At 44.1% G+C, this 27,950-nt stretch overlaps 1 protein-coding gene across 1 annotated transcript; it reads left to right on the top strand.

Moving 5' to 3' along the window:
• The first annotated feature begins 1,355 nt into the window (after positions 1-1,355).
• On the top strand, positions 1,356-25,005 carry LOC137562628 (uncharacterized). The gene is made up of 5 exons (XM_068274150.1): positions 1,356-1,396; positions 5,822-5,902; positions 6,002-6,099; positions 6,213-7,458; positions 21,605-25,005. Exons 1-5 carry the CDS (start codon positions 1,375-1,377, stop codon positions 23,332-23,334), a joined length of 3,177 nt encoding a protein of 1,058 aa, XP_068130251.1. The 5' UTR covers positions 1,356-1,374; the 3' UTR covers positions 23,335-25,005.
• The last annotated feature ends 2,945 nt before the right edge of the window (positions 25,006-27,950 follow it).

The raw sequence follows: 27,950 nt of genomic DNA, 5'->3' as shown, positions 1-27,950 counted from the left end.
TGCTTCACAGAGTATGCACATAGCGGTGAGTGGCTACCAACAGCCGGATCTGGCACTCGGCGGGAATGAAAGGGCAGCGAACAGACACAGTGATCTCTGAGCTGCCTGTCTCTCAACGAATGTGCCGCTCACCAAGGATCTTAGAATTTGATCCTATCATGTCATTAAGGCCTTGTTTGCATTATTAATCGCCAGCGCAATTGCAAGCACTGAACACTTTTTAAAGCATTTTTCCCTGCGCTGTTAGAGCGATTTGTGCTTTGTTAAGCACTTTTCAAAGAGCTTTTGTCCGGCAATTTACTTTTTCTTCCTGATGATACTCAGGAAGTGAACTCACACTTTGCGCTTTCCCTATACTTTGCATTAAAGCACAAACATTCAGGAAATGGTGCAGGAGCCGCATTTACTATTGGAAAGAAAGCTCATCGCTCATGTGAGAACACTCACATAGAGCAGTATTGCAGAAACGCTTTTAAAGTGATTTTTAAAATTGCCAGCGCTTAAAAATGATCAAAAACACTCACAATGTGAACAACCCTAACTGTCCTCAGAGGAGCTTATCCCTGCTATCACTTCACCAACTGTTCTCAGAGGAGCCTGCAATGCGCAAATGCTCCTGCCATGTTAAGGGGGGGGGGGGGGGGGATAGGATGCTGGTGGTCCAGGGCAGCTGGTGATAGTGGTCCTTGGGCAGTAAAAAGTACAAATCCGGTCCTGTTCCCCACATTAATTGAATTGCCAATTTGACCACCTTTTCCAGCCGCATAGCCTCTGAGGATGCCGAGTAGGCGAAATGGACGTTAGGCAGTCGCTTCCCCCCCCCCTCCCCTCCAGCCTCACCATAGGGAAGGGTATGTACCCCTTTTTAGTACGCTTCATATGGATGATGGCCCTATTTGAATTGGTACAGCACAGAGCAGGATCATCCACCAGGCAACATAGGCAGGTGCTTGGGGCCTAGTGGTTGTCAAGGGGCCCACCTGCCGCCTTCTCTGACCTCTTTCCACTTCATCTTACCAAAAGGACCACAAGGGGGCCCCAAATCTGCTACCTTGCCTAGGGCCCCACTACATTGTACTTCATCTCTGGTACAGCAGTGGCGGATGTTCATCTATTTTGGACTGTAGACGTGATGTTTGATTCTGCTAAACCCAGAGCACGCTAAACATAAGAAGTCCTTCCCTTCCCCGAATATTTATCCTCTCTGCACTGGTTCAGCAATATAACAAGATACACAGTGCCTGCTTCTTTTCTATATTGTGTACAGAGGCTGCAGTTAGCACATTCGCCACAAGATGGCGAGAACACAAACAGGAAGTAAATATGCTAAAGAAAGGAAGTGATGTACCACAGCAGGACGGTTGCAGGAAGTGAATGGGGGACGTTGTTGGAAGAGGTAGTTATGTGAAACTTGGAAGAAGTAGTTATCTTGTTAAATACTACCAAATGTATGTCGGTTGGGCGTTGCACAGGTTAATATGGGCAGGCAGTGGGGGGATTAATACAGACATGGGTATAATCAAGCAGTGGGGGGATTAGTACAGACATGGGTATGGGCGAGCAGTGGAGAGATTAGTACAGACATGCATATGGGGGAGCAGTGGAGGGATTAGTACAGACATGGGTATGGGTGAGCAGTGGGGGGATTAGTACAGACATGGGTATGGGTGAGCAGTGGGGGGATTAGTACAGACATGGGTATGGGCAAGCATTGGGGAGATTAGTACAGACATGCATATGGGGGAGCAGTGGAGGGATTAGTACAGACATGGGTATGGGGGAGCAGTGGGGGGATTAGTACAGACATGGGTATGGGTGAGCAGTGGGGGGATTAGTACAGACATGGGTATAGTCAAGCAGTGGGGGGATTAGTACAGACATGGGTATGGGCGAGCAGTGGAGAGATTAGTACAGACATGCATATGGGGGAGCAGTGGAGGGATTAGTACAGACATGGGTATGGGTGAGCAGTGGGGGGATTAGTACAGACATGGGTATGGGTGAGCAGTGGGGGGATTAGTATACACATAGGTATGGGCAAGCATTGGGGAGATTAGTACAGACATGGGTATGGACAAGCTGTGGGGAGATTAGTATAGACATGGGTATGGGCGAGCAGTGGGGGGATTAGTACAGACATGGATATGGGTGAGTAGTGGGGGGATTAGTACAGACATGGGTATGGGTGAGTAGTGGGGGGATTAGTACAGACATGGGTATGGGTGAGTTGGGGGAGGATTAGTACAGACACAAGTATTGGCGTGCAATGGGGAGATTAGTACAGACACAGGTATGGGCAAGCTGTGTGGGATTAGTACAGACATGAGTATGGGCAAGCAGTGGGGGGATTAGTATAGACATGGGTATGATCGACCAGTGGGGGGATTAGTACAGACATGGGTATGGGTGAGTAGGGGGGGGATTAGTACAGACAGGGCTGTGGAGTCGGAGTCTGGGCAATTTTGGGCACACGGAGTCGTGGTTTCAGAAACTGAGGAGTCGGGAGTCGAAGTCGCATGATTTTTGTACAAAATCCACAGCCCTGATAAGTATTAGACTAAGGAGTCGAGGAGTCGGAAGTCTGAGCAATTTTGGGCACCCGGAATCGGAGTTGGAGTCGGAGTAGTGGTTTCAGAAACTGAGGAGTCGGAAGATTTTTGTACCGACTCCACAGCCCTGAGTACAGACACGGCTATGGGCGTGCAATGGGGAGATTAGTACAGACATGGGTATAGGTGAGCAGTGGGGTGATTAGTACAGACACGGGTATGGGTGAGCAGTGGGGGATTAGTACAGACATGGGTATAGGTGAGCAGTGGGGTGATTAGTACAGACATGGGTATGGGGGAGCAGTGGGGGATTAGTACAGACATTGGTATAGGCGAGTTGTGGGGAAATTAGTACAGACATGGGTGTGAATGAGCAGACATAGGTATTGGTGAGCAGTGGGGGGAATAGTTCAGACATGAGTATGGGGAGTAGTAGGGAGATTAGTACAGATATGGGTATGGGTGAGTAGTGGGGGGTATTACTACAAACGTGTATGGGCGAGCAGTGGGGGGATTAGTACAGATATGGGTATGGGGAGTAGTGGAGAGATTAGTACATACAAGGCTATGGGCTAGCAGAGGGGGGTTTACTACAGACATGGGTATGGGTGTGCATTGGGGAGATTAGTACATACATGGGTATGTACGAGCAGTGGGGGAATGAGTACAGACATGGGTATGGGTGAGTATTGGGGGGAAAAGTACAGACATGGGTATGGGTGTGCAGTGGGGGGATTAGTACAGACTTGGGTATTGGCGAGCGGTGGGGGGATTAGTACAGACTTGGGTATGGGTGTGTAGTGGGGGGATTAGTACAGATATGGGTATGGGGAGTAGTGGAGAGATTAGTACATACAAGGCTATGGGCTAGCAGAGGGGGGTTTACTACAGACATGGGTATGGGTGTGCATTGGGGAGATTAGTACATACATGGGTATGTACGAGCAGTGGGGGAATTAGTACAGACATGGGTATGGGTGAGTATTGGGGGGATAAGTACAGACATGGGTATGGGTGTGCACTTGGGGGATTAGTACAGACTTGGGTATTGGCGAGCGGTGGGGGGATTAGTACAGACTTGGGTATGGGTGTGTTGTGGGGGGATTAGTACAGACATAGATATGGGTGTGTTGTGGGGGGATTAGTACGGACATGGATATGGGTGTGCAGTGGGGGGATTAGTACAGACTTGGGTATGGGCATACAATACAAAATCTCTCCAGTTCAGTAACATTTGATGGCTTCCGAACATGGACAGCTTGCTTCATATCATCCCATAGATTTTCCATGACATCAGGAGACACTGACGCCCATTCCAGAATTTTGTACTTCTCCCTCTTCATGAATGCTATGTAGATTCTCACCTGTGTTTTTGCTCTTTGCCTTGCTGGAATATCCACCCCTGTGTAACTTTAGCTTTGTGACTGATGCTTGAACATTATCCTGCAGAATGTGCTGATATTGGCACTGTTAGTTATTTTTTTTAGCCGGGTGGCATGAAAATGTAGCCGGGTGGGGTGAGACGAGAGAATGCAGGGCCGACGCTTCTCTGCACAAGTCTGCTTACAGCAGAGGAGGAGGTGAGCCATTGACAGCCGGGTGCTCACCAAAACTAGCCGAGTTGAGCACCAGGTAAAAGAGCCTGGGGAGAACACTGTATTGGGTTGAATTCATCAGACCCTCAACTTCAGCAAGTCAAATGACTATGTATTTTATGCAAACTGCGCCCACCGTCTATAATATAGCAATCTATCATGCAACCAGAGTTTTCGCTATCAAAAATTGTCCACAGTCACAAATGTATAAAAGTCAGTATGACAGCGCTCCTCTTATTATCCTCAACACCTAAAAAAGATAGAACACAGCTCCACATAGTGCATTACTGCTAAATTTGCATAATCTCTTAGTACACCATGCCAGTGATAAACCATGTGCTCTTTAGTGCTCCACTTCTAGTGCAAACTTATCACCAACTTTAGGATGATTCCAGGCTCACCAGATGCAGGCCACCTCATACACCAGGTGGGTCTATCGCACAAATCAATCCACAACGATCTGCTGCTCTCATGTATCAAAACGTTTAATCCGGATTCTTCAATAAAACATAACAAACATAGCATAAAATCTTTTAAAATAAGTAACTGTTTCCCTGCGCTCATGCGCACTCACGTTATCCACAGATGAGTCTCCGCATATCGGGCTCTTGGCCCTGTGATGTGCCTCCTCCTACGGTCACGGCGTCCCGCTCCCCGCACTGGTGCATCAGTTTCAGGCTTCCTACGAGCGATTTGAGTCCTACTTCCTGTGACGTCAGACGCTGCCCGCTCCACTCCCACTGACTACTTATACTGGGGGAGGGGACAAATGGCTATCTATACTGGGGGAGGGAACAAATGGTTACCTATACTGGGGGAGGGAACAAATGGTTACCTATACTGGGGGACTGGACAAATGGCCAGCTATACTTGGGGAGGGGACGATAGGCTACCTATAATGAGGGAGGGGACAAATGTCTACCTATACTGGGGGAGGAGAGAAATGGCTACCTCTATTGGGAAGGGGACAAAGGGCTATCTATACTGGGGGAGGGGACAAATGGTTACCTATACTGGGGGTGGGGACAAATGGCCAGCTATACTTGGGGAGGGGACAAAAGGCTACCTATACTGGGGAGGGGACAAAAGGCTACCTATACTGGGTAGGGGACAAAAGGCTACCTTTAATGAGGGAGGGGACAAATGGCTACCTATACTGGGGGAGGAGACAAATGGCTACCTCTATTGTGATTGTGAGCCTCTCTGAGGGACAGTTAAGTGACAAGACAATATACTCTATACAGCAATGTAGAAGATGAACGCTATATAAATACTAAATAATAATAGGTTAGCCAGGAAGGTGTCTCCAGTATAGGTAGCTAGTATAGGTGCCTCCAGTATAGGTAGCCAGTACAATTACCCCCAGTATAGGCTAGGTGCCTTCAGTATAGGTAGCTAATATAGTTGCCTCCAGTATAGGTAGCCAGTATAGTTGCCCTCAGTATAGGTATACAGTGTTCTCCCCAGGCTTAATTAGATGGGCGGGCCGCCCGGGTGTTTTGAAACCCAGCCCGGCTGTTGGTATGCACCTGCCTAGCGAGCTGCTGACAGGAGATGTGCTGGGAATTATGGGACATTATCCAGTAACAGCAAGGGGTGCATCTGTGTGGTGACTGTATCATTGTGTGTGTCGGGTTCCTGTAAGGTGTCAGGATGTCACCATTTTTTTCTCAGCAGATGAGGGGCAGCATTTAGAAGAATACAAGAACCTCGGCAAGGACTCCATGATGGAGAATCAGCCGCCCCTCACATCACTAGGTAAAAGGAGACTTTCATTTCACTGGGTCACCTAGATCCCCCATTATCTGATAATCACATGGAGACAATGTATTCAGTCACTATGTGTGCTTCCTATAGATGTTTCCAGTAACAGAAACCCACCAGAGAGATGTACAGGTCCTCTTTATTCCCAGGATAGTTCAAAAGAAGACAGCACCGTCCCCCACCATTATCAGGTAGATGAGGCTAAAAGTCCCCAGAGACCCCAAACTGTGTGACAATGTTTATTTTTGCATATGCTGTTGTCTGTGTTCACATTTAAAATTATCTCTCGTTTTCTTGCACTCAGGGTGGAAATCTGATACCTCTAAGTGCTGGGGTGAAGGAGGAAGAACAAGAGACATATTTGAGGAGTAATCAGCTGTCTATGGAGGAGGGTGACATGGAGGGGACAATTAAAGAAGAGACTTATGTGAGGAGTGATCAGCTGTCAATGGAGGAGGGTAACATGATGAGGAAAATCAAAGTGGAAGAAGAAGAGACATATGTGATGAGTGACCTGCATATGGAGGAGGGTGTCATCATGGGAAAGAAAGAGGAAGAAAAAGAGACTTATGTGAGACGTGATCAGCAGTCAATGGAGGAGGGTGACATGATGAGGAAAATGAAAGAGGAAGAAGAAGAGACTTATATGAGGAATGATCAGCAGTCATTGGAGGAGGGTGACATGATGAGGAAAATTAAAGAGGAAGAAGAAGAGACTTATATGAGGAATGATCAGCAGTCAATGGAGGAGGGTGACATGATGAGGAAAATAAAAGATGAAGAAGAGACTTATATGAGGAATGATCAGCAGTCATTGGAGGAGGGAGGCATGATGAGGAAAATTAAAGAGGAAGAAGAGGAGACTTATATGAGGAATGATCAGCAGTCATTGGAGGAGGGAGGCATGATGAGGAAAATTAAAGAGGAAGAAGAAGAGACTTATATGAGGAATGATCAGCAGTCATTGGAGGAGGGTGACATGATGAGGAAAATTAAAGAGGAAGAAGAAGAGACTTATATGAGGAATGATCAGCAGTCAATGGAGGAGGGTGACATGATGAGGAAAATAAAAGATGAAGAAGAGACTTATATGAGGAATGATCAGCAGTCATTGGAGGAGGGAGGCATGATGAGGAAAATTAAAGAGGAAGAAGAGGAGACTTATATGAGGAATGATCAGCAGTCATTGGAGGAGGGAGGCATGATGAGGAAAATTAAAGAGGAAGAAGAAGAGACTTATATGAGGAATGATCAGCAGTCATTGGAGGAGGGAGGCATGATGAGGAAAATTAAAGAGGAAGAAGAGGAGACTTATATGAGGAATGATCAACAGTCATTGGAGGAGGGAGGCACGATGAGAAAAATTAAAGCGGAAGAAGAAGAGACTTATATGAGGAATGATCAGCAGTCAATGGAGGAGGGTGACATGATGAGGAAAATTAAAGAGGAAGAAGAAGAAACTTATGTGAGGAATGATAAGCAGTCAATGGAGGAGGGTGACATGATGAGGAAAATTAAAGAGGAAGAAGAAGAGACTTATATGAGAACAGGTGAGTCCATGCTGTTTCTAGGCACAGCCATTTCAGGCTTGCACCTGGAGCACCACCAAGTTCCACTCTTTGCCCTTTCATGCTGCCATGAGGTGGAGCCTTTAAGCTATGGAAGCTCTGTTCAGTCACTTGCTGGCTGCTTACTCCTCCCCTCCCGCCACGTAATTGGTAAACTCGACCGGCTATTTAGAGGGGAGTTAATGATAATTCTGCACTTGGAAAAGGTCCCACCCTCTTACACATGTAGCCGGAGTAGAGCTCATAGGCTGCGAGTGAGGGAATGGAGAGAGTAACACGCCCCTTGCAGGCAGCTTTCAGCCTGACTTCGGGAGAGGATGAGGAAGTTTTGCCTATAATTCCACCCACTACCACCTGGGAAATGTAAACTTTAAAAATACAAACTTACTACTTACTGTCTCCAGCCAGCATCACCCTCCATCTGCTGGTAAACCCACTACTTGTCGCTGCCCATCAGCCAGTGCAGACCGCCCAATTTTTGAAGTTAGCAAAAAGGGACACAAAGACAGACCACCTGATGCAGGTAGGAGCCAATTGGCTACCACATAGGAATTAGTCATTGTAGACGATCAGCTGGCCGTCATTTGGGTGCCGGGTTATGAGGTGTGGTTTTGGCACTTAGAGGGTGGATTAGGGTTGGGCATTAGGTGGGAGGTTTCAGTTTAGGCATTGGGTGGGGAGGTTTCAGTTTAGGCATTGGGTGGGGGGTTTCAGCTTAAGCAAATATAGTGAAGGGGGAGGTTAGGCATTAGGTGTAGAGGTTCTGTTTAGGCATTTGCAGGGGAGTTAGGGTTAGATAATAGGTGGCTGATCCAGGTTTATCACTTGTCATTGTTGATACTATAGAAGAATCTGGTTATTACTCGGGCCTTCGCCTAAATAAGTCTTTATCTGTCCTAATGCTTAATGATCCCCCTTCGCAACAGATACCTCCGTTAGATACTCCCCTCAAAATTGTTCAGTCGTTTAAGTATCTTGGAGCCCAAATACAACCCAACACCGAAGTCTTTCTTCAGGTAGAGGTACTTCCGCTTATCGCCCATGTTCATGAGAATTGCAGGGTATGGTCCAAATGATAACGGTGGTGGGTAGGATTAATCTGTTTAAGATGATTCTGCTCCCTAAATTACTCTGTCCTACGTCACTCCCCTCTTTATGGCTCTCTCTCCTTCTTCAAGCGAATTAGGACTGTGATTCTCTCCTTCATATGCTTGGTGTGATTTGCCTTCTTAAAAAAGAAGGACGTTTGCAATAATTCAGCTTTAAGTGAACATTTGTGGTTACCCATAATGCACCGCTACTGAATATGTAAATTATCGCTTTATCATAAGAGGCCTAAGGTAAGACGCACGTTACTGATTAACCCTAGTGGAGTCGGAGGGCTTGCATTGCCATCTGTGCAGCATTATTATTTCGCCTCCCAATTGCAACATATTGGTTTACCACTGCTAATTGATATAATCCAGAAGCCCTGGGATATGACCCGGACCCAGCCAAAGATAGTGTTGTCCTTGATCTTCTCAGGGAAAACTTCCCTACCCACAAGCAGTCTAATACCATTCTCACTCAGGTACTAATGATCTGGAAGCGTGTTGGTGGTTTATACTCCTCAGATAGCTTCGACTTCCATACACCTCTCTAATAAACCCTCATCTCCTGGAACTGGCCACAATCCCAGATGTTAGCTTCTGGCAGCACAGCCGTATTATTTTCCTTAGCTTCTGGCAGCACAGCCGTATTATTTTCCTTAGCTTCTAGCAGCACAGCCGTATTATTTTCCTTAGTTTCTGGCAGCACAGCCGTATTATTTTCCTTAGCTTCTGGCAGCACAGCCGTATTATTTTCCTTGGTCAGATTATTGAACAACACAAGCTGATTTCTTTTGCCGTTGTTACTGGTCAATACTCTGCATTATCTCCACATTATTTCCACTTTATACAGTTAGCCCATGCCTTCCATGCTCAGTTTAACCTCTTGACGACCAGCTAACGCCGATTGGCGTAAACTGGTCGTCTGCGGGTTTCCATGTCCGTTCACGGAGGCCGTCTCCGTGAACAGCCGGAGAGCCGCCGATCGCGGCTCGCCGGCGAAATGTAAACACGCGGGGAAGAAATCCCCGCTGTTTACATCATACGGCGCTGCTGCGCAGCAGCGCCGTGAGGCAGATCGGCGATCCCCGGCCTCTGATTGGCCGGGGATCGCCGTCATTTGATAGGCTGAAGCCTATCCTACAATGCGTCCTGCGCAGCTCAGAGAGGGAGGGAGGGGGACGGAGCGCCGAAACCGCTGCGGAGGGGGGCTTTGAAGAGCCCCCCCGCAAAGCGCAGAGAGCCGGCGGCGATCAGACCCCCCCAGCAGGACATCCCCCTAGTGGGGAAAAAAGGGGGTAAATCTGATCGCCCTGGCTAAAACCTGATCTGTGCTGCAGGCTGTAGAGCCTACGCAGCACAGATCATTCAGAAATCCACTGGTCGGCAAGTGGTGTTAAAGAGGCACTGAAGTGAAAAAAATTATGATATAATGATTTGTATGTGTAGTATATATAAGAAATAAAACATTAGGAGCAGAGACAGAAGTCTAATATTGTTTCCAGTACAGGAAGAGTTAAGAGACTCCAGTTGTTATCTATGCAAAAGAGCCATTGAGCTCCACTACTTTCAAAGTCGTAGAGAGCTCCTCTTCTGAAGCTTGTTATCGCAACTGTCAGTCATTATTCTGCAGAGGACAGGTCAATAGTTCACTGGCCTGCTCTTTAAAATCATTTAGAATGCTGATAGTGTGTAAACTGCAAATATTAGAAAATTATGCAATATTATAAAAACAAACTATGTAACTGAAAATAAAAATATGAGAATATTTTCTTTGCTTCTAATATTCTAGTAATTTTCCGTACTACACAACCAATTCATTATATCATCACTTTTTTTTTTCTTCAGTGTCTCTTTAAAGGGACAGCACCAAGCATTATCACGGCTGGAGTTGGGCCCCATGAAGCACCGCATAGGAGAACTGTGCGGGGTATTGGTTGGTAGTAAAGCGTATGAACGCACCCAGTGCTCTAAGAATAAAAGGATAGCTGCTGGACTTAACCTAGATGATGATGATTGGGATGATGCCCTGGAGGCTGTTAAGAGAGTGTCACTATGTGTAAAGGATTGGGCTACGCAATGCTATATTCTCCATCAGGCATACTTCAACCCAAGACAAATAGTCAAATACAAGCCAGGGTCTAGTGATGTCTGCAGCAAATGCGGTGTGGGTTCCCCCACATTCTTCCATCTAATATGGGAATGTCCCCAACTTGCAGTCTTTTGGCGGCAGGTAGTGGCCTTCGTACATGATAAAATGGTTTGCCCAGTTACAATGGACCCCGCGTTATGCATACTGGGTTAAATACAAGATGAATGTCTTCAGGCCTGTGCTAAGACGCTAGTCAGAGAGAATTTATTTGCAGCCAGACAAGAAATTGCCTTGAAGTGGCTTTCTACTGATCCCATTCCTCGAACCAAAGCCCTTCCCCCCTCCCCTCATGCCCCCCCCCCCCTCCCCCACTTGTGGTCTTGCACTTAAGGCAGTAGGATTAGCCATACTATGCCAGGGGAAGAACATATATATAAGTAAATAAATACTTGATCTACTTACATAACACATGTATTGTACTGTCCACATTTTGATTTCAGTGAATGTTCTATAGTAAATGAAGAGAATTCTGTTCCTGGAGGGAACCATGTATTTTGCCCACAGTTTAGGTTAAATCCTGATGTAATTTCTGCCCTTTACTTTTTTTTCTTTTCTCCTCCCATCGCTGGGGATCGTGTTTTTTTTTCTTTTCTCCTCCCATCGCAGGGGATCGTGTTTCAGATAAGCAGCTAGGCATGGAAATAAATGGAAGAGGAGGAATATATTATAGATAAAAAGAACCCCCAACATGCAACTGTTTGGCACTGACTACTAAAGGGCCAGTGCTCCTTAAGTATGTGATAGCTTCAAATTATAACAGCAGAAAAAGTTGTGAAAGTTTTGAATGGAGGATTAGCATCTATATCACATAATACAATCAGACCAGTGCTGTTGAAATTTGAATTGTATGGTGACGATGCCTCTTTAAAAAGCTAGTTTATTCCTACAGAGGCCATGTTCAACTATTTAATTTAGTATGGGATAGCTGGAAGGATAGGAAATGACTCTCTTAAATTTTTATGTAAACAAAGCAATTCGTTTTGAGCCGCCAAGTGTGTGCACTATTTTTGTCCTTAATTGTGGATGTACCGTTCCTTGACAAGTATACTGGCACACACTGGTCGGTTATGTATTTTGCCCCTGAGCTCTGACTTATCATACTGTATTGTCCAAGTTGTTACATATCTTCCTCTTCCATTTTGGTAAGCCTGTTTGTCTGAATTATCTGCATGGTAAGAAGTGGTTTGTTATATTCATATGTAAACCTGCAATTCACTGCTGATTGTATATCTATGTGTGGTTATGCTTCCTATGTACCTGTACTAAATGTTATGCTTTTCTAATATAAACTTTTACTTGGTTAAAAAAAGATAATAGGTAGAATAGTTCAGTTTATGCATTTGGAAAGAAGGGTCCCAGTGAGAATGGGTGGCTGGTAGTGCATAGTAAAATATCAGTAAACCGAATTACCAATATTTTACTAGTAGCAGCACCACCTGGTGCCCAAATGAAGCCATTGCTGCTGCAATACATACTCTGCACGCACTGAAGGAGGCATACAGGAGGTGTAGAAGAGGCACTGAAGGGGGCAAACAGGAGCAGGGGAAGCAGCACTGAAGGCAGCACACAAGAGGAGCAGAGGATGCACTGAAGGGGGTACACAGGAGACGCAAAGGAAAGAATGAAGTAGGCACACAGGAGGAGCACAGAAAGTAATGAAGGGGACACACAGGAGGAGCAGAGGAAGTTATGAAGGGTGGCACACCAGAGGAAGAAGTGAAGGGGGCACACAGGAGGGGCAGAGGAAGAAATGAACGGGGCACACAGGAGGGGCAGAGGAAGATATGAAGGGGGCACACAGGAGGTGCAGAGGAAGAAATGAAGGGGGGCACACAGGAGGAGGGGAGGAAGAAATGAAGGGGGCACACAGGAGGGGCAGAGGAAGAAATGAAGGAGGGCACACAGGAAGAAGGGAGGAAGAAATGAAGGGAGGTGCAGAGGAATAAATGAGGGGGGGGGGGGGGTTACACAGGAGGTGCAGAGAAAGAAATGAAGGGGGGCACACAGGAGGAAGAAATGAAGGGGAACACACAGGAGAAAGAGAGGAAGATATGAAGGGGGGCACACAGGAGGAAGAGAGGAAGAAATGAAGGGGGCACACAGGAGGAAGAGAGGAAGAAATGAAGGGGGGGACAGGAGGTTCAGAGAAAGAAATGAAGGGGGGCACACAGGAGGAAGAGAGGAAGAAATGAAGGGGGCACACAGGAGGAAGAGAGGAAGAAATGAAGGGGGGGACAGGAGGTTCAGAGAAAAAGATGAAGGGGGGCACACAGGAGGAAGAGAGGAAGAAATGAAGGGGGGACACAGGAAGTGCAGAGGAAGAAATGAATAGGGGCACACAGGAGGAAGAAATGAAGGGCGGGGGGGCAGGAGGTGCAGAGGAAGAAATGAATGGGCACACAGGAGGAGCAGAGGAAGAAATGAAGGGGGCACACAGGAGGGGCAGAGGAAGAAATGAAGGGGGCACACAGGAGGGGCAGAAGAAGAAATGAAGGGGGCACACAGGTGAGGCAGAGGAAGAAATTAAGAGGCACACAGGAGAGGCAGAGGAAGAAATGAAGGGGGGCACACACGAGGAAGAGAGGAAGAAATGAAGGGGGCACACAGGAGGAGCAGATGAAGAAATGAAGGGGGACACATAGGTGGTGATATCTCTGAGATGGGGAAAATTGTATGCTAAGTATATGCAAAGTTGTGCAGCTGCTGCATCTGGTCCATTTCCAAACTGCATAAACTTTCCATCAAGTTGGAATTATCAGCAGCTCACTAACCCTCCCTAATGATATATATGTGTCTAGATTCAGGATGCCGTTGAGACTACGTTTCTAGAGGGAGGAGGGACAATATCTGGATCACCCCCGCTTTTGCAGAGAGATGGTGTGCTCTGGCTGGAGTTTCAGCAATATATTATTCAGAAAGGAAAGAGGGTGGTCAGCACTGCTGTACAACTTCCTTTATTTGGCAATGTGCAGACAAGTAGGCTGTGTGTTACATTATCTCATCACAGTCCATAAGAAGAGACTAAACACGTAACGGTGCAGGGGTGGATAATGGTGAGTGCTGGTTGCTGAGAGCCTGACGGCAGTTTCATGCACAAGTGCTTCTTCGGAGGCTATAACAAGGGGGTGGGGCTGGTGCTTATGACTACAAGCACTCTAGGGGCATACTTATGTCTTGTGGCTTTGCTTGTCTCCGCCCCTTCACACTACACTTATGTTGTAGAATCACATCCACAACATATTGATGGCTTCAATAATTCTGGTATAAGCCCTTACATTGTGGTCCTCTGTAACCAGGACCCCAAAACATCAAGTCACATTAAATAACACTTCACACGTGTGTACCACTGGCTGTATTACTTCTGCCCTCTCTCCTACCCGACCTAGGTTTCACCATGGCGGCATGCTCTGGGGTAATGGAGAGAAGGTGCTAAGCTGGGCAATATATTATACGGTGGAACCCCTGTATAGTAAACTCCAAGGGAGCAGGAAAAGTATATTGTATATTATACAGATGCATTTGCTGGGACCTGAAGTCAGCTTTATGGACTTCAGCAATGTATTTACATACATTATATTCCCAGAAGTCTTAAAAGCTCCCCTGAAATGTTCAGCAATCCTTATCCTGAGAGGCCTAGTCATGCCCGAGTGCTGTAATAACAGCCCAGGAGATTTATGTGCAGCTGGCGCCACCATAGACCCTAAAAGGTATTATGGCTATAGCAGCGCACAGTCAGTAACTTCAGCGCCGTCAGAGTTGAAATTACTTTTAAAACACTAATTCGCCTTCGAGAAATAGCTGGAAGCCAAATTACATCATTCCCCACTATCCACATGGACCTAGAGGGGGAATAGTAATTAGCGACAACATAAACCACATGATGAGAGGTGCAATTAACGTGCTGGTGAATCAAAGATGTCCTATTATAACTATAAGCAAAACCGATCTGCCAACATCACGTACAGCACAGTAGCAGCATGTAGGGCCCCCACACCTATAGGGTCCTCCAGCAGCATTGAAAAGAAGCTGTATGGCAGCCACAGCTTATGGTTCAGGAAGTGCCGTTTCACAAACTGACCAGCAACTGGCTTTGTAACCTGTACTTTATGTGGTGACTGTACATGTCAGTGTCAGGCTATGACTAAATACTCATTGCTGTGTGAAGCACGGCAGCTATTTCTGTCTGTCCTGATTTGACCATTTAATAAAGAGAGTAGGTTTATTGGAGCCATCGATGTGTTGTTGTGGAAGAGATCCTTTTCCAGCATTATTTGTGGTTGAATTGGGTAGGAACGGCACCACCTTACTTTTCACTTAGATCGAGCTAGTAGAAACACAAAAAAACACAGGGACTCCGGGAGCCCTATATCGTGTATTAACAAAACAATAGCTGGTCTAGTTTAGATAGAGATATACTCACAAGTGTGGGTTGCTTTTAAGGGCAACCACTATTCAACGCATGTGTAAAAGTACCATCTCCACTCAGCCTTGTTGGTCGCTGCTCCAGGGGAAAAAAATGCCCTATTTGACTATAGTAGGGAAGATCCCACCAAGCGGGGTGGACAAAATTCTTGCAATAACCACTGTAGGAGGCGCCCATAAATTGTACTCATATATCAGACATAGATGTTTTATAAGGTAATAAATATTGGTCCTACCTTATATGAAGACTCGTAGACAGAATATAAAAAATGGATTTACTTTGCACTTGGACAACACGTTCCGCGACACAACAGTCGCTTCTTCAGGTCAAATTTTGTGCTTAAAAAGAGAGGGAAAAAAACTTTGTATAGGGATTGCACCCAGACTTAGAATATCTTTTTTTTCATTAAAAAAAATACATTGATTTACATTATCATTTAAAAAAAGTTTTTCATAGAGAGCTATTACCGGTACATCTATTATATTCTACATACAATACTAACCTCATTAAAAACAAACATTTATATTGTACAATCTGGTAGGGGACTAATAAATGTGTAAAAAACACAGTATGCGGCAATTAATGTAATTAATTTTTTATATATATATATATTTATATATATATATATATATATATATATATATATATATATATATCTAAGGGACAGATGCCCTATCTATTTGTGCGGGTGCACAGGATTGCAAGGACATAGATTAATTTAGGGTAGCTTACCTCTACAGTGGAGGAACAGAGTGTGGGCGCCATATGCGCAGGACGCCGCACGTGAGTTTAAATCAGGAAGTGCGGGGATGAAAGCGGGAGGGTTTCCTCATGACGTAAGTTGTTCATACGTCATATCCGGCAGAATCGGGGCAGCGGCCATATTATGTGTGGCCGTATGAGGTGTGGAAGCCAAACGGGGAAATGTAATGTCCGGCGGAAGGGCGGTGGTGGCCATTTTGTGTGTGGTCAAGTAGATCACGGACTTGGCATGGAAGAGATGGCCATATAGATTGAGGCAAATAGAAGTAGCGTCCGACGGCCATATTACTTGTGGCTGTAGAATAGGTATAAGGTATGCGGCGACCATATTAGGTGTGGCAGAGAATAAACAAGTTTGAAAATTATAATTAATAGCCCTTTGGCGTTGGAAAAAGATACTTAATGAATTAAAATTGCCTCAGAGCAGCAGGGAGAGACTGGAGGGAATATATAAAGGAGAATATAGGTAATATGGGAATTTTGATAAATGATGGGGAGAACAAGATCCTAGATGGAGTAAGGTAGATATATAGTGAATGAAAATTAATTTATGTAAGATCGAAGAGAGAGGGGGTGTATGTATGCGGTGTGCATCCCCTCTAAAAATGAGCTTAGAGGGCACATGCAACCCACAAGGAAGGTAATGTATATGTTATATAATATACGCACACGCACGGGACGAACGTGAGTGCACAGGCGGGAGTCCCAAGGAGGGAAGGGATGTGTCAATATGTGTAAGGGATGTAAGCGAGTGTGTGTGGGGGGGGGGGGAGGGAAGGGGAACGGACAGACAGGAGGATTATTCCCTCTAGAGGGTGTATTAGGATGGGAGGACCACGTCAAGTGAGGACAAGTAGTGTATCCGATTAGATCCACATGGAGGGGGGGGGGGGGGGCAACAGAGAATGGGTGGGGCTTCAATGGTAATTGCTAGATGTAGAAAGGGGTGTGGTGATGTGGGTGTTTAGGGTCCTAACAATGCTGATATATATATATATATATATATATATATATATATATATATATATATATATATATATATATATATACACACACACACACATACATATGTAGGTCTATGAACATGGATATATATATATATACACACACACACATACATATGTAGGTCTATGAACATGGATAAGCCTAACTCTACAATATTATTGTGATACTTCTGATGTGATATGCTGGTCTGTATCGTATATCAGAAAGTCACAATTTTTTGATGTTCATTTTCAACTAATTTTGTAAGGACTATCGATTGTTAACTGCACATCTCTTTCAAAAATTATGTTCTAGACAAATATTTAGTCAGTCAGGTTGTAATGTCCTTAGCTTGAAAACCCAGAACATCTCCCTAGTTCTCAGTGTCACAAAGCGTTCAGTTGCTTCCTCAGATATCAGTTCTATGGGGCAGATTTTTAGTGTTGTTTGATCCAGGTTGTTATCTTTCCTACAGTGCCTAGAGAGACCATGTTTTGTAAAGCCTTTAAGGATATTGCGCCTATGCTGCCCCCATCTGTCTCCAGGGGACAGGTGCTCCTGCCTACATACTGCAAATTTCATGGACATGTAATTAAATATATTAAGAATTTGGAGGTACAGTTTATATTTTCTTTAATCAGGAAAGTTTCCCCTGTTACTGTTGAGGCAAATTCCTTCTGGCCATTTTCGATTCTAGAACAGCAGAGGCATCTTTTTCACTTGCATCATCTTACTACTCTGTCTGTTTCAGATACTCTTGTTGATTTGGGTACTTTGGAGATTTGTATTTTGTTTGGGGCTAGGTGGTTCTTTAATGTCTTTGCCCTTCTAAAGACACATCTAGGTTTCTTACCAAGATCATTTTTGAGGTATGGATCATTAAGGAGTAGGGGCCAATGTTTTTCTAGGATTTTCTTGATCCCTGCATCGAGAACCTGGTAATGAATGAGGTTTCCGGAGGTGAATCTTTAGATCCAGATGATACTTTGTTCTTTTTGAGTAGGGTTAGCCTATCCGTTCTTGAGTCTTGCCTCTTTTATTAGTGTTTCTGGGAAGTGTTTTTGTCTAAACTTGTGGGTTAGTATTCCAGCTTGATTGTCAAAGGTTTGTAGTTCTGTGCAGTTTTTTCTTATCTGTAAAAATTGTCCATAAGGTATGTTGTTTCTCCATGGCTAATAGTGGCTACTTCTGTAACCGATATATGCATTGGCATCTACTGTTTTGAAATGATTACATATCTTTATTTCGCCCTCCTCTATATAGAGGACTACGTCAAAATGTTCTACTTCGTTCTCGCTGGTATTTGATGTGAACGAAATACCCCAGCTATTGTTGTACATATATTGCACAAAGTTGTCAGTTGATCCGTGACCGCCTTCCCAAATCAAGATTAGATTGTCTATATATCGGCGATAATATATGATATTATGAGAGAAGGGGTTGTTAGGACCCAATAGAATACTTTCCAGCAAACCCATGGTTAGATTGGCGTAATTAGGAGCAAAGCTTGCTCCCATTGCCGTGCCTCTTGTTTGTTGATGGATAGTATCCAAAAACTTGAAAAAGTTGTGTGTTAGAGAAAACTGTGTAGATTTCAGGAGAAAGATTTTTTGTTTCATCGGCATACTCACATCCTTACATTGGCATATACACACCTTATCACCAATATTGGATTATCTTTGAGGTTTTTTTTATTGCCACTTCTTCTTTTGTGATGTTATTTTTAGTTCCAGTGCTTTCTAGTTTTATGAAAAAAAGATATTCTGAGCCTGGGAGCCATCCCTATACAAAGTTTTTTTTTTTTCTCTTTTTAAGCACAATATTTGACCTGAAGAAGCGACTGTTGTGACGCGAAACGCGTTGTCCAAGTGCAAAGTAAATTGTTACATTTTATATTCTGTCTACGAGTCTTCATATAAGGTAAGACCGATATTTCTTACCTTATAAAACATATATGTCTGATATATGAGTACAATTTATGGGCACCTCCTACAGTGGTTATTGCTATTACTTTTCACTTAGGTTGCTAGGCTACCAGCTGTTGCCAAGTTGGTTCAAGTTAACTAGGCAAGTTAGTTGACTTAACTAGTCAATGTAACAAACGTTGGAGAAGCAGTTGCGGTGAACAGCGCTACCACCGCAGCTGCCTCCAGCTCTCTGCCTAGCAATCTATCCGTGCCTCGGGCGTCTAGCACGCCGAGGACGGGTTTGTCAGTTGCACATAAGGTCGCCTTATCGCGTGCGCCCACGCACAGACAGAACCTTTATGCGGGGAGGAGGCACGTCAGCTGACCGGCCGGTCGGCTGACGTCAGAGGAGACACTCGCCGCTCCTCATTGGCTGAGAGGAGTAAGCGTGACGGAGGGGTCTCCTCTGCTTCATAAGCCAAGCTGAATCACTCGCAACTTGTCTGCTGTTGCGAATACTTGGTGTTAGCACTCAGACCTTACATAGTTTCGGTGTGCTTTGATCCGGGAGGAAACCGGGGATTTCACATAAGATAGGAATTGTTTGATAGCTATAAAGATTATTCATTACTGTGTTATTATCTGTGCATGACTCTGGCTCGTTCTGACTACTCTTCTGCTCAGTGATTCTGTACCTCTGCCCATCTGATCTTGCTGCCGACTTTGCCTGTTTAAACCTTCTTGTCTCTGCCTTCCGATTTTGTACTGCATCTGTCTGTCTGTTGCCAACCCGATTAGTCTGACCACTCTACTCTCACCAGAGGGCCCTTGACTCTGGTGAGGGGCGCTGTACTGTTAGCTCCTCTGGTGAGGTATAGCTAAACCTCTCAGTACTACTGTTGCACCAATCACTATACTTGCTATTGCTGTCACATCAGCTGTCTGATATACCTGCATTATAGGTGATTCTGCAGATCACCATATAATCAGGTAAATATCTGCATTATAGGTGATACTGCAGATCACCTAATAATCGGAATTCTATTTCTTGCTGACACAAATCGTTACAGTCAACAGTACGTTTTATGTGGACCTCCTAAGCGGTAAACCAGGAGTCAGGCTCGGGACAGAAATGCACAGCTCAGAGTGGTAATCCCAAGACAGAGTGAGTTATATTCAGGAGCTGCTGCAGATCTCTCTGTGGTATGTTTTATTTATTTTTTTGGCTTGTTTTTCTTGTTTTTAGGGGCTAAAAGCTTGTGAAATAATTGCATGACTTTTAGACCCTGAATCTGGAAATAATCATAAGGCCAAGGAGGTTAAGGATGTAGAAAAGACAAAAAAAAATCTTTGTAGTCAAGTATACAGGAGGTGATGTGAGATATGTTTCTCTCACCTGGCACTTCTTCCTGCCCCTAGAAGTCTGTTAGGTCCCAGGGCACACATCCGCTCTGCACCATACCTCTGGTCTCCCCTCCATTAGATTGCGACCTGTGGCTGTGATCTCCTGCACATGTATGAGTACGCCACTCATTCTCGTGCTCCCATCGCCGGGTGCAATCTGCACTTTCACAGTTCAGAGGGAGTTAAATCACACAAACACATGGCCCTCCCGCCAACAGGAGCGCAGTCCCAGGAGGCGTGCGGCACACATGCGCAGAAGATCCTGACCCAGCCACAGGTCGCAATCTTATGGAGGGAAGAGCATAGGTCTGGTGCAGAGTGGTACTGCGCCTTGGAACCTAACAGACTTCTGGAGGCTGGAAGAAGCCCCAGGTGAGTGAAACTTTTGTATTATTCAGATCACCTCAAGTATCCTTTATGGCCTTGTGTCCACATGCCGTCATTACAAAAAAATCAGTACTGCTATTTCTCTTAGGAGTTTTTGCTCCCTATTACCACCCCTAGAGGGGACTGACATTTAAAACTCCAACAAAGCTTAATTTATGAGGTTCCGCAAGATGTCATAGAACAAATGCGGGAAGAATCCCCTCTGGGGTTAAAATAAGGAGCCTTCATGCTGCTACAATGAATTAATAGTATTTTTTTTCTGTAAATGCACCTTGAGGGCACCAGCACTTTGTATGGAGCACTAGATACTTTCACCCCAATGAAGCCTCTGCAGGAAGCAAAACATGAAGGGAACCTTGTGTTTTATAATATGTCAATAGTAGCTATTTAAATAAACGTAAGTAAATAAATACGGCACCTATCCTGCTTTATATTTTTGAGACAATCTCCTCCCCAGTTCTCCTTAAAAGTAGCCGTTAACAATCCTCTAATAGCCAATCTTTCTGTTTCATTTGAATTAAAATAACAAAGGTTACATTTTAAATAAATCTTATACCTTTGTAAGCTTTCCCTAATTAGGCAATATATATTATTACATATGTCAGCTATTTCAGCCAGCTTTTCTCCTCTACATTGTCTGACCTATATTCATCAAGGAATATTCTGTCACTTGTATAATTAGCTTTTGCAGCAGGACTTGTAATTCCTTTTGGAATAGTGGCCATGTTGTTTGGCCTCACTCTCCCTGACCTCCCTACACTGTAATCTTGGATTGCAGGATGTTAAACTGCTGTTAAGCTCCCAGCACCCACCATTATCCACCCCCACACCGGTACTTGTTTAGTCTCTCCCTATGGCCTGTGAAGTGATGATGTAACACACAACCTGCTTGTCTGCACATTGCCAAATAAAGGTAGTTGTACAGCAGTGCCAACTATCCTCTTTCCTTTCATCTCTAATGATCATTGTTTCTCCCCTCAGAATTCTGTAACGTGAAGTGATGATGTTTCTCTATTTGCAGCACGGAGTCCCAGCACCAGGAACCTCTCAGAAACTCATCTCCCTGTATCCACCACAGACTGTACAATGGATGATGATGACATTGGACAAGAGTCTCCTGCAGATATCCTGGTTACCCCAAATATTCCCCCAGACTCTCCTCACCTGTCTAACCTCGAGGGGCCTCATACCCAGTACAGCTCTCCCAATGCTGGAGGATCTTATTCTTGTTCCATGTGTGGGAAATATTTTACTCAGGAATTAAAGCTTGTCATACATGAGAGATCTCACAGTGGTGAGAAGCCGTATTCATGTGCTGAGTGTGGGAAATGTTTTCGGTGTAAATCACACCTTGCCAGTCATGAGAGATCTCACAGTGGTGAGAAGCCATATTCATGTGCTGAGTGTGGGAAATGTTTTGGGCGTAAATCAACTCTTGTCACTCATGAGAGATCGCACACTGGTGAAAAACCACATTGTTGTGCTGAGTGTGGTAAAGTTTTTGTGCGTAAATCAAATCTTGTCACTCATGAGAGATCTCACACTGGTAAGAAGCCCTATTCGTGTGCTGAGTGTGGAAAATGTTTTGGGATAAAATCAAACCTTGCCAGTCATGAGAGATTTCACACTGGTGAGAAGTCCAATGCATGTGCTGAATGTGGGAAATGTTTTGAGTTTAAATCACAGCTTGTCATTCATGAGAGAACTCACACTGGTGAGAAGCCATATTCATGTGCTGAGTGTGGAAAATGTTTTGGGAGTAAATCACACCTTGCCAGTCATGAGAGATCTCACACTGGTGAGAAGCTCTATTCATGTGCTGAGTGTGGGAAATGGTTTGGGCGTAAATCAAATCTTATCACTCATGAGAGATTTCACTCTGGTGTAAAACCATATTCATGTGCTGAGTGTGGGAAATGGTTTATACGGAACACAGAGCTTATTGTGCATAAAAGAGTTCACACTGGTGAGAAGCTCTATTCATGTGCTGAGTGTGGGAAATGGTTTGGGCGTAAATCAAATCTTATCACTCATGAGAGATTTCACACTGGTGTAAAACCATATTCATGTGCTGAGTGTGGGAAATGTTTTATACGGAACACAGAGCTTATTGTGCATAAAAGAGTTCACACTGGTGAGATGCCCTATTCATGTGCTGATTGTGGGAAATGTTTTAAACATAGAGCAGGCCTTGCCTCTCATAAGTTATTTCACAGTAGTGAGAAGCCCTATTCATGTGCTGAGTGTGGGAAATGTTTTCGGCAGAGAACGACGCTTGTCATTCATGAGAGAACTCACACTGGTGAGAAGCCCTATTCATGTGCTGAGTGTGGGAAATGTTTTCGGCAGAGAGCAGCGCATATCATTCATGAGAGAACTCACACTGGTGAGAAGCCCTATTCATGTGCTGAGTGTGGGAAATGTTTTCGGCAGAGATCAAAGCTTGTCATTCATGAGAGATCTCACGCTGGTGAAAAGCTCTATTCATGTGCTGAGTGTGGGAAATGTTTTACACATAAATCACATCTCATTAATCATGAGAAATTGTACACTGGTGAGAAGCCTTATTCATGTGCTGAGTGTGGGAAATGCTTTGGGTGTAAATCAAATCTTATCGATCATGAGAGAACTCACACTGGTGAGAAGCTGTTTTCATGTGCTGAGTGTGGAAAATGTTTTGCACAGAAATCAAGCCTACACACACATGGGAAATCACACACTGGTGAAAAGTCCTATTCATGTGTTCAATGAGGCAAAAATTATTGGAAGAGAAGAGACCTTGGGCCATATGCAATTCTCTATTTCACCTGAGTTTACTCCTAGGAGATAATTTTTCAGCTTTGACTTCAAATAACTTTGCAGTACTTTTAAACTAAAAAAGTACCAAAAAGTTGCAGAAAAAGTACCATCAAAATTATTTTGAGCATTTTCTTGCCTTCTGAGGGCTTAAAAGGCATTTTACTGACGAGTTTAAAAATATCAGCAAGGAAAAAACTCAGGTGAAAAAGTGAATTGCATGTGGGCCCTTGTCAGTCATGAAAGACCTCACACTGGGGAGAAGCTATATTCATGTGTTGAGTGTGAGAATTTTGGGGGGAGTAAACCAAGCCTTGTCAAACATCAGAGTTCTTACCGCAGTGAGAAGCCATATTCGTGTGCTAAGTGTGGAAAATGTTGTGTTTAGAAATTAAGCCTTATCTCACACGAGAGATCTCACGCTGGCAAGAAGCCATATTCGTGTGTCCAGTGTGGAAGATGTTTTACACAGAAATCAAGCCTTGCCGCACATGAGAGATATCACACGGCTGAGAAGCTCTATTCATGTGCTGAGTGTGGGAAATGTTTTGTACAGAGATCACACCATGCCACTCATAAGAGATCTCACACGGGTGAGAAGCCCTATTCATGGGATCAGTGTGGGAAAAGTTATTGGAATAAAATAGACCTTGTCAGTCATGAGAGATCGTACGCCGGAGAGAAGCCTATTCATGTGCCGAGTGAGAGAAATGTTTTTGGTGTAAGTCACTGCTTATCAGACACTTGTGTTGCGTGGGAAATGTTTTGGTTACACAGTGGGATGCGAAAGTTTGGGCAACCTTGTTAATTTTCATGATTTTTTTGTATAAATTGTTGGTTGTTACGATAAAAAAATGTCAGTTAAATACATCATATTGGAGACACACACAGTGATATTTGAGAAGTGAAATGAATTAATAAATAATTGATACATTTTGGCAGTGTTGTAATTTTTTGATTCCAAAACCTTTAACAAGGGATGTTATGCATCTCGGAAAAAGAACACAGCATTCCCAGAAAAACACTAGCTACCTACAGTAAAATATGGTGGTGGTTCCATCATGCTGTGGGGCTGTGTGGCCAGTGCAGGGACTGGCAATCTTTTAAAAGTTGAGGGACACATGGATTCCACTCAGTATCAGCAGATTCTGGAGACCAATGTCCAGGAATCAGTGACAAAGCTGAAGCTGCGCCGGGGCTGGATCTTTCAACAAGACAACGACCCTAAACACTGCTTAAAATCCACTAAGGCATTCATGCAGTGGAACAAGTACAACATTCTGGATTGGCCATCTCAGTCCCCAGACCTGAATATAATTGAAAATCTGTGGGGTGAGTTAAAGACAGCAGTCCATGCTCGGAAGCCATCAAACCTGAATGAACTAGAGATGTTTTGTAAAGAGGAATGGTCCAAAATACCTTCAACTAGAATCCAGACTCTCATTGGAACTTACAGGAAGCGTTTAGAGGCTGTAATTTCTGCAAAAGGAGGCTCTACTAAATATTGATTTCATTTCTTTTTGTGGTGCCCAAATTTATGCACATGCCCCTGCCTACTTTTGTTTAAACAATTATTGCACACTTTCTGTAAATCCAATAAACTTCATTTCACTTCTCAAATATCACTGTGTGTGTCTCGTATATGATATATTTAACTGACATTTTTTATCGCAACAACCAACGACTTATACAGGAAAATCATGAAAATGAACATGGTTGCCCAAACCTTTGCATCCCACTGTAAGTTTTCTGATATACTTTGTCCATTTTATTTTATTTTTTTCACAAGGAATCACATTTACACAGAATCCCTCTTTCATGGTAATCAGTGCATTGGCTTGTAAAGCATTTAAGTCCCTGAACTGAAGTGACACGATGCGATAAACATGGGTATATATAGTACTAAGCCTAAGTTAGCATTTGCCTGTGTTCACTTCTTATTTCCCATTGCAAAAGTTAATAAACAAGGTGTTTTATCTTTAAATGAGACCGGTTCTGCAGTTGCATGCAACCACGGCTTTCCTGAAGAGTAAATAGAAGCCCAAACACTTATCTATCTTAATGAGAAGAGTGTGCTAAAAAGTTCCTGCTTCATTTCTCTTGGGAGCTGAATGAACAAGATTTGTTGTACACTGACATGGCTGCTTTGTAAGATTCAGAGTCAGGACTCAATTCCCTTAAAGTGAAAATAAGAATATACTTCAATGTCCAATTAAACATGCTTATAGATTCCTCCACAGGAGCTTTATCCATTACTTTTTGAGCTTTGATGCAAATGAGACAGTCCTTGGATAAATTTCCCTTGATTGTGGTGATTGCTACATCCCGTGGGAAGGAATTTCATATAGATTATTTCTTGATACAACAGAGAGATATTGAATTGTTGAAACGGGTGGAGATAAGTGTCAGAGTATAGGCAGATCATGCCCCAATTTCTTTTACAATTAAAGCCACAGAATATGTCCCCAAATCTTTTTGCTGAAGGCGAAATCCATTTCTACTGGCTGAAAAAATGCAATTCTAGGCTAATCCAACATGAATTGTCTAATTTATGTTGCACTCCATTCTGGTCCCTCAGACTCTGACATAACTCGGGAAGGCTCATAAGCCTTTTATTAGAGGCCACTTAATCAACATACATCAGACGATGTATGGGCAGATCGACCAAGGGATTGATCTCTGAATTTGATTGGAGAGAGATCTATTTGGCACCATAAACCACAGGCCGATTTCCAAACAGCATAAAATATTTCAGGAATCTGCCTGGTGACGTCACCTCGCTGCCTCTGGTGCTGTCCCCCAGTGTAAAATGTGCCTCATGCATTCATACTTTACCCTGTCAGTGTCTGCCGACAGCTCCGTCCTCCATTTATGCACACTTGCCCCACGTGGTTGCCGCCATATTTGGAGGTTTGGGATCAAGAGACCAGGAATCATGGCAGTGTGGGTCTCTAGCTAATGACTGGAATGTCCGTAGTAAGGGGATGACCCATGGTGGATGTATATGGTGTCTTCACTCCAATCTGAGGGAGTAATCTCAGCTCTATGGGAGAAAAAGCCCACTTAGTTGCAACCCATCTCTTAGTGGACGAAGGTGAGCACCATTCAAATACCCTATTCAAAATAGAAGCTTGATGGTATATATGGAAGAGGGGAACCCCATACCTCCCACTGGTTCAGGCAGGGCAAAAATAGAACGTCTTATCCTAGCCTGTTTGGGCCCCAAATTATTGCAATTTTATCTGTCTGAAGTTCCTGGAAAAGCTTTTTAGGGATAAACAGAGGTATTGCCTCATTGGTGTACAGAAATCTCAGGAGAATGTTTATCTTAATGGATGCTAAACGACCAAACCAGGATAGATAGAGCTTCATGCCCCGTCTTTAATCTAACAATAAGAGGGGGTATATTTAGATCAAAAATTTGTGTCAGGTTGGCAGGCAGGCATATGCCAAGGTACTTGATGTGCACAGGAGCTCATTGGAATGGGAAAGGCTTGGAGCTTGGATACCACCTCAGTCTTGAGAGAAACATTGCAAGTTTGCAATTTATTGAAGTTTATTTGGACAGGAAGCCAAACCATCTCAGCAATGAGACTGGGCAGGGTTGTGCGGGGGGAGCTTAGGAATAAAAAGATCTTTGGCATAAGCCAAAACTTTGCTTCCAAACTGTTCATCAAAACACCCTTAGTTGAGCGGTTGTCTATTTTTTTTATCATATGTAAAGAAGGTTCCAGGATAGTTATTTACATAAACAGAGAGAGGGGTCACCCATACTGGGTCCGGTTAGCCAGATCAAATGTTCCTGTTTAAAAGCCATTAACCCTAACTAAGGGGTTTGTATACAGGAGAAAAAGAACCAGTCTAAAATCTGGTCACCAAGTCCCATGGCCTGAAGTGTGTGTTTCAAAAAGTCCCAGGCTGTCCTATCAAAGGCCTTCTTGGCATTAATAGAGAGGGAAAAAAGCCCTCAACCAAATGCTGTGAAAGCCAGGCTGTACTCCGTTAACTCTCATGGTGCCATCCCGGCCCAGAAGGACACCTACCTAACTAGGAGATATGCGGGATTCCAGTACAGGCATCAAATGAGATGCCAGAATCTTGGTAAAACCCTCCATGTCATTGTTTGGCAATGAGATAGGCCTATAACTGGCACACAGAAGCGTGCATACTTTACCTGTTGGTGTCCACCGCAGGCTCTGTGCTCCATCCACATACACAGGCCCTACAAGGTTGCTGGCGTACACGTGGGCCCGAGTGTGAGATAAGATATTCCAGATTTTAACCACACTCACTGTGGAGGACCCTTTTCTAAATAGATGGCACAAACGGTTTTCCTCCATATGCATATCATGTTCACTTGTCCATTGTACAACCCTAGGAACAAAAAGCTTCTCTGCCAAGCTTTTATATTGCCCTCTGGTGTATTTATACGTGTTAATCGGGTCACTGCTAAGTTATCTTTTTTTCCAAGCTTAATAAGCCCAGTTTGTCCAACTTTTCTTGGTAAGTGAGCTGAAGTCAGGCTGGATTAGCTGCATGCTTTTTTCAGGTCTGTGATTCATTGACTACTG

This window comes from Hyperolius riggenbachi, chromosome 3 (genome assembly GCF_040937935.1).
Source record: "Hyperolius riggenbachi isolate aHypRig1 chromosome 3, aHypRig1.pri, whole genome shotgun sequence".
Lineage (NCBI taxonomy): Eukaryota > Metazoa > Chordata > Amphibia > Anura > Hyperoliidae > Hyperolius > Hyperolius riggenbachi.
Note: the sequence above shows the minus strand (reverse complement) of the source record. Positions and strands in the feature narration are given on the sequence as shown.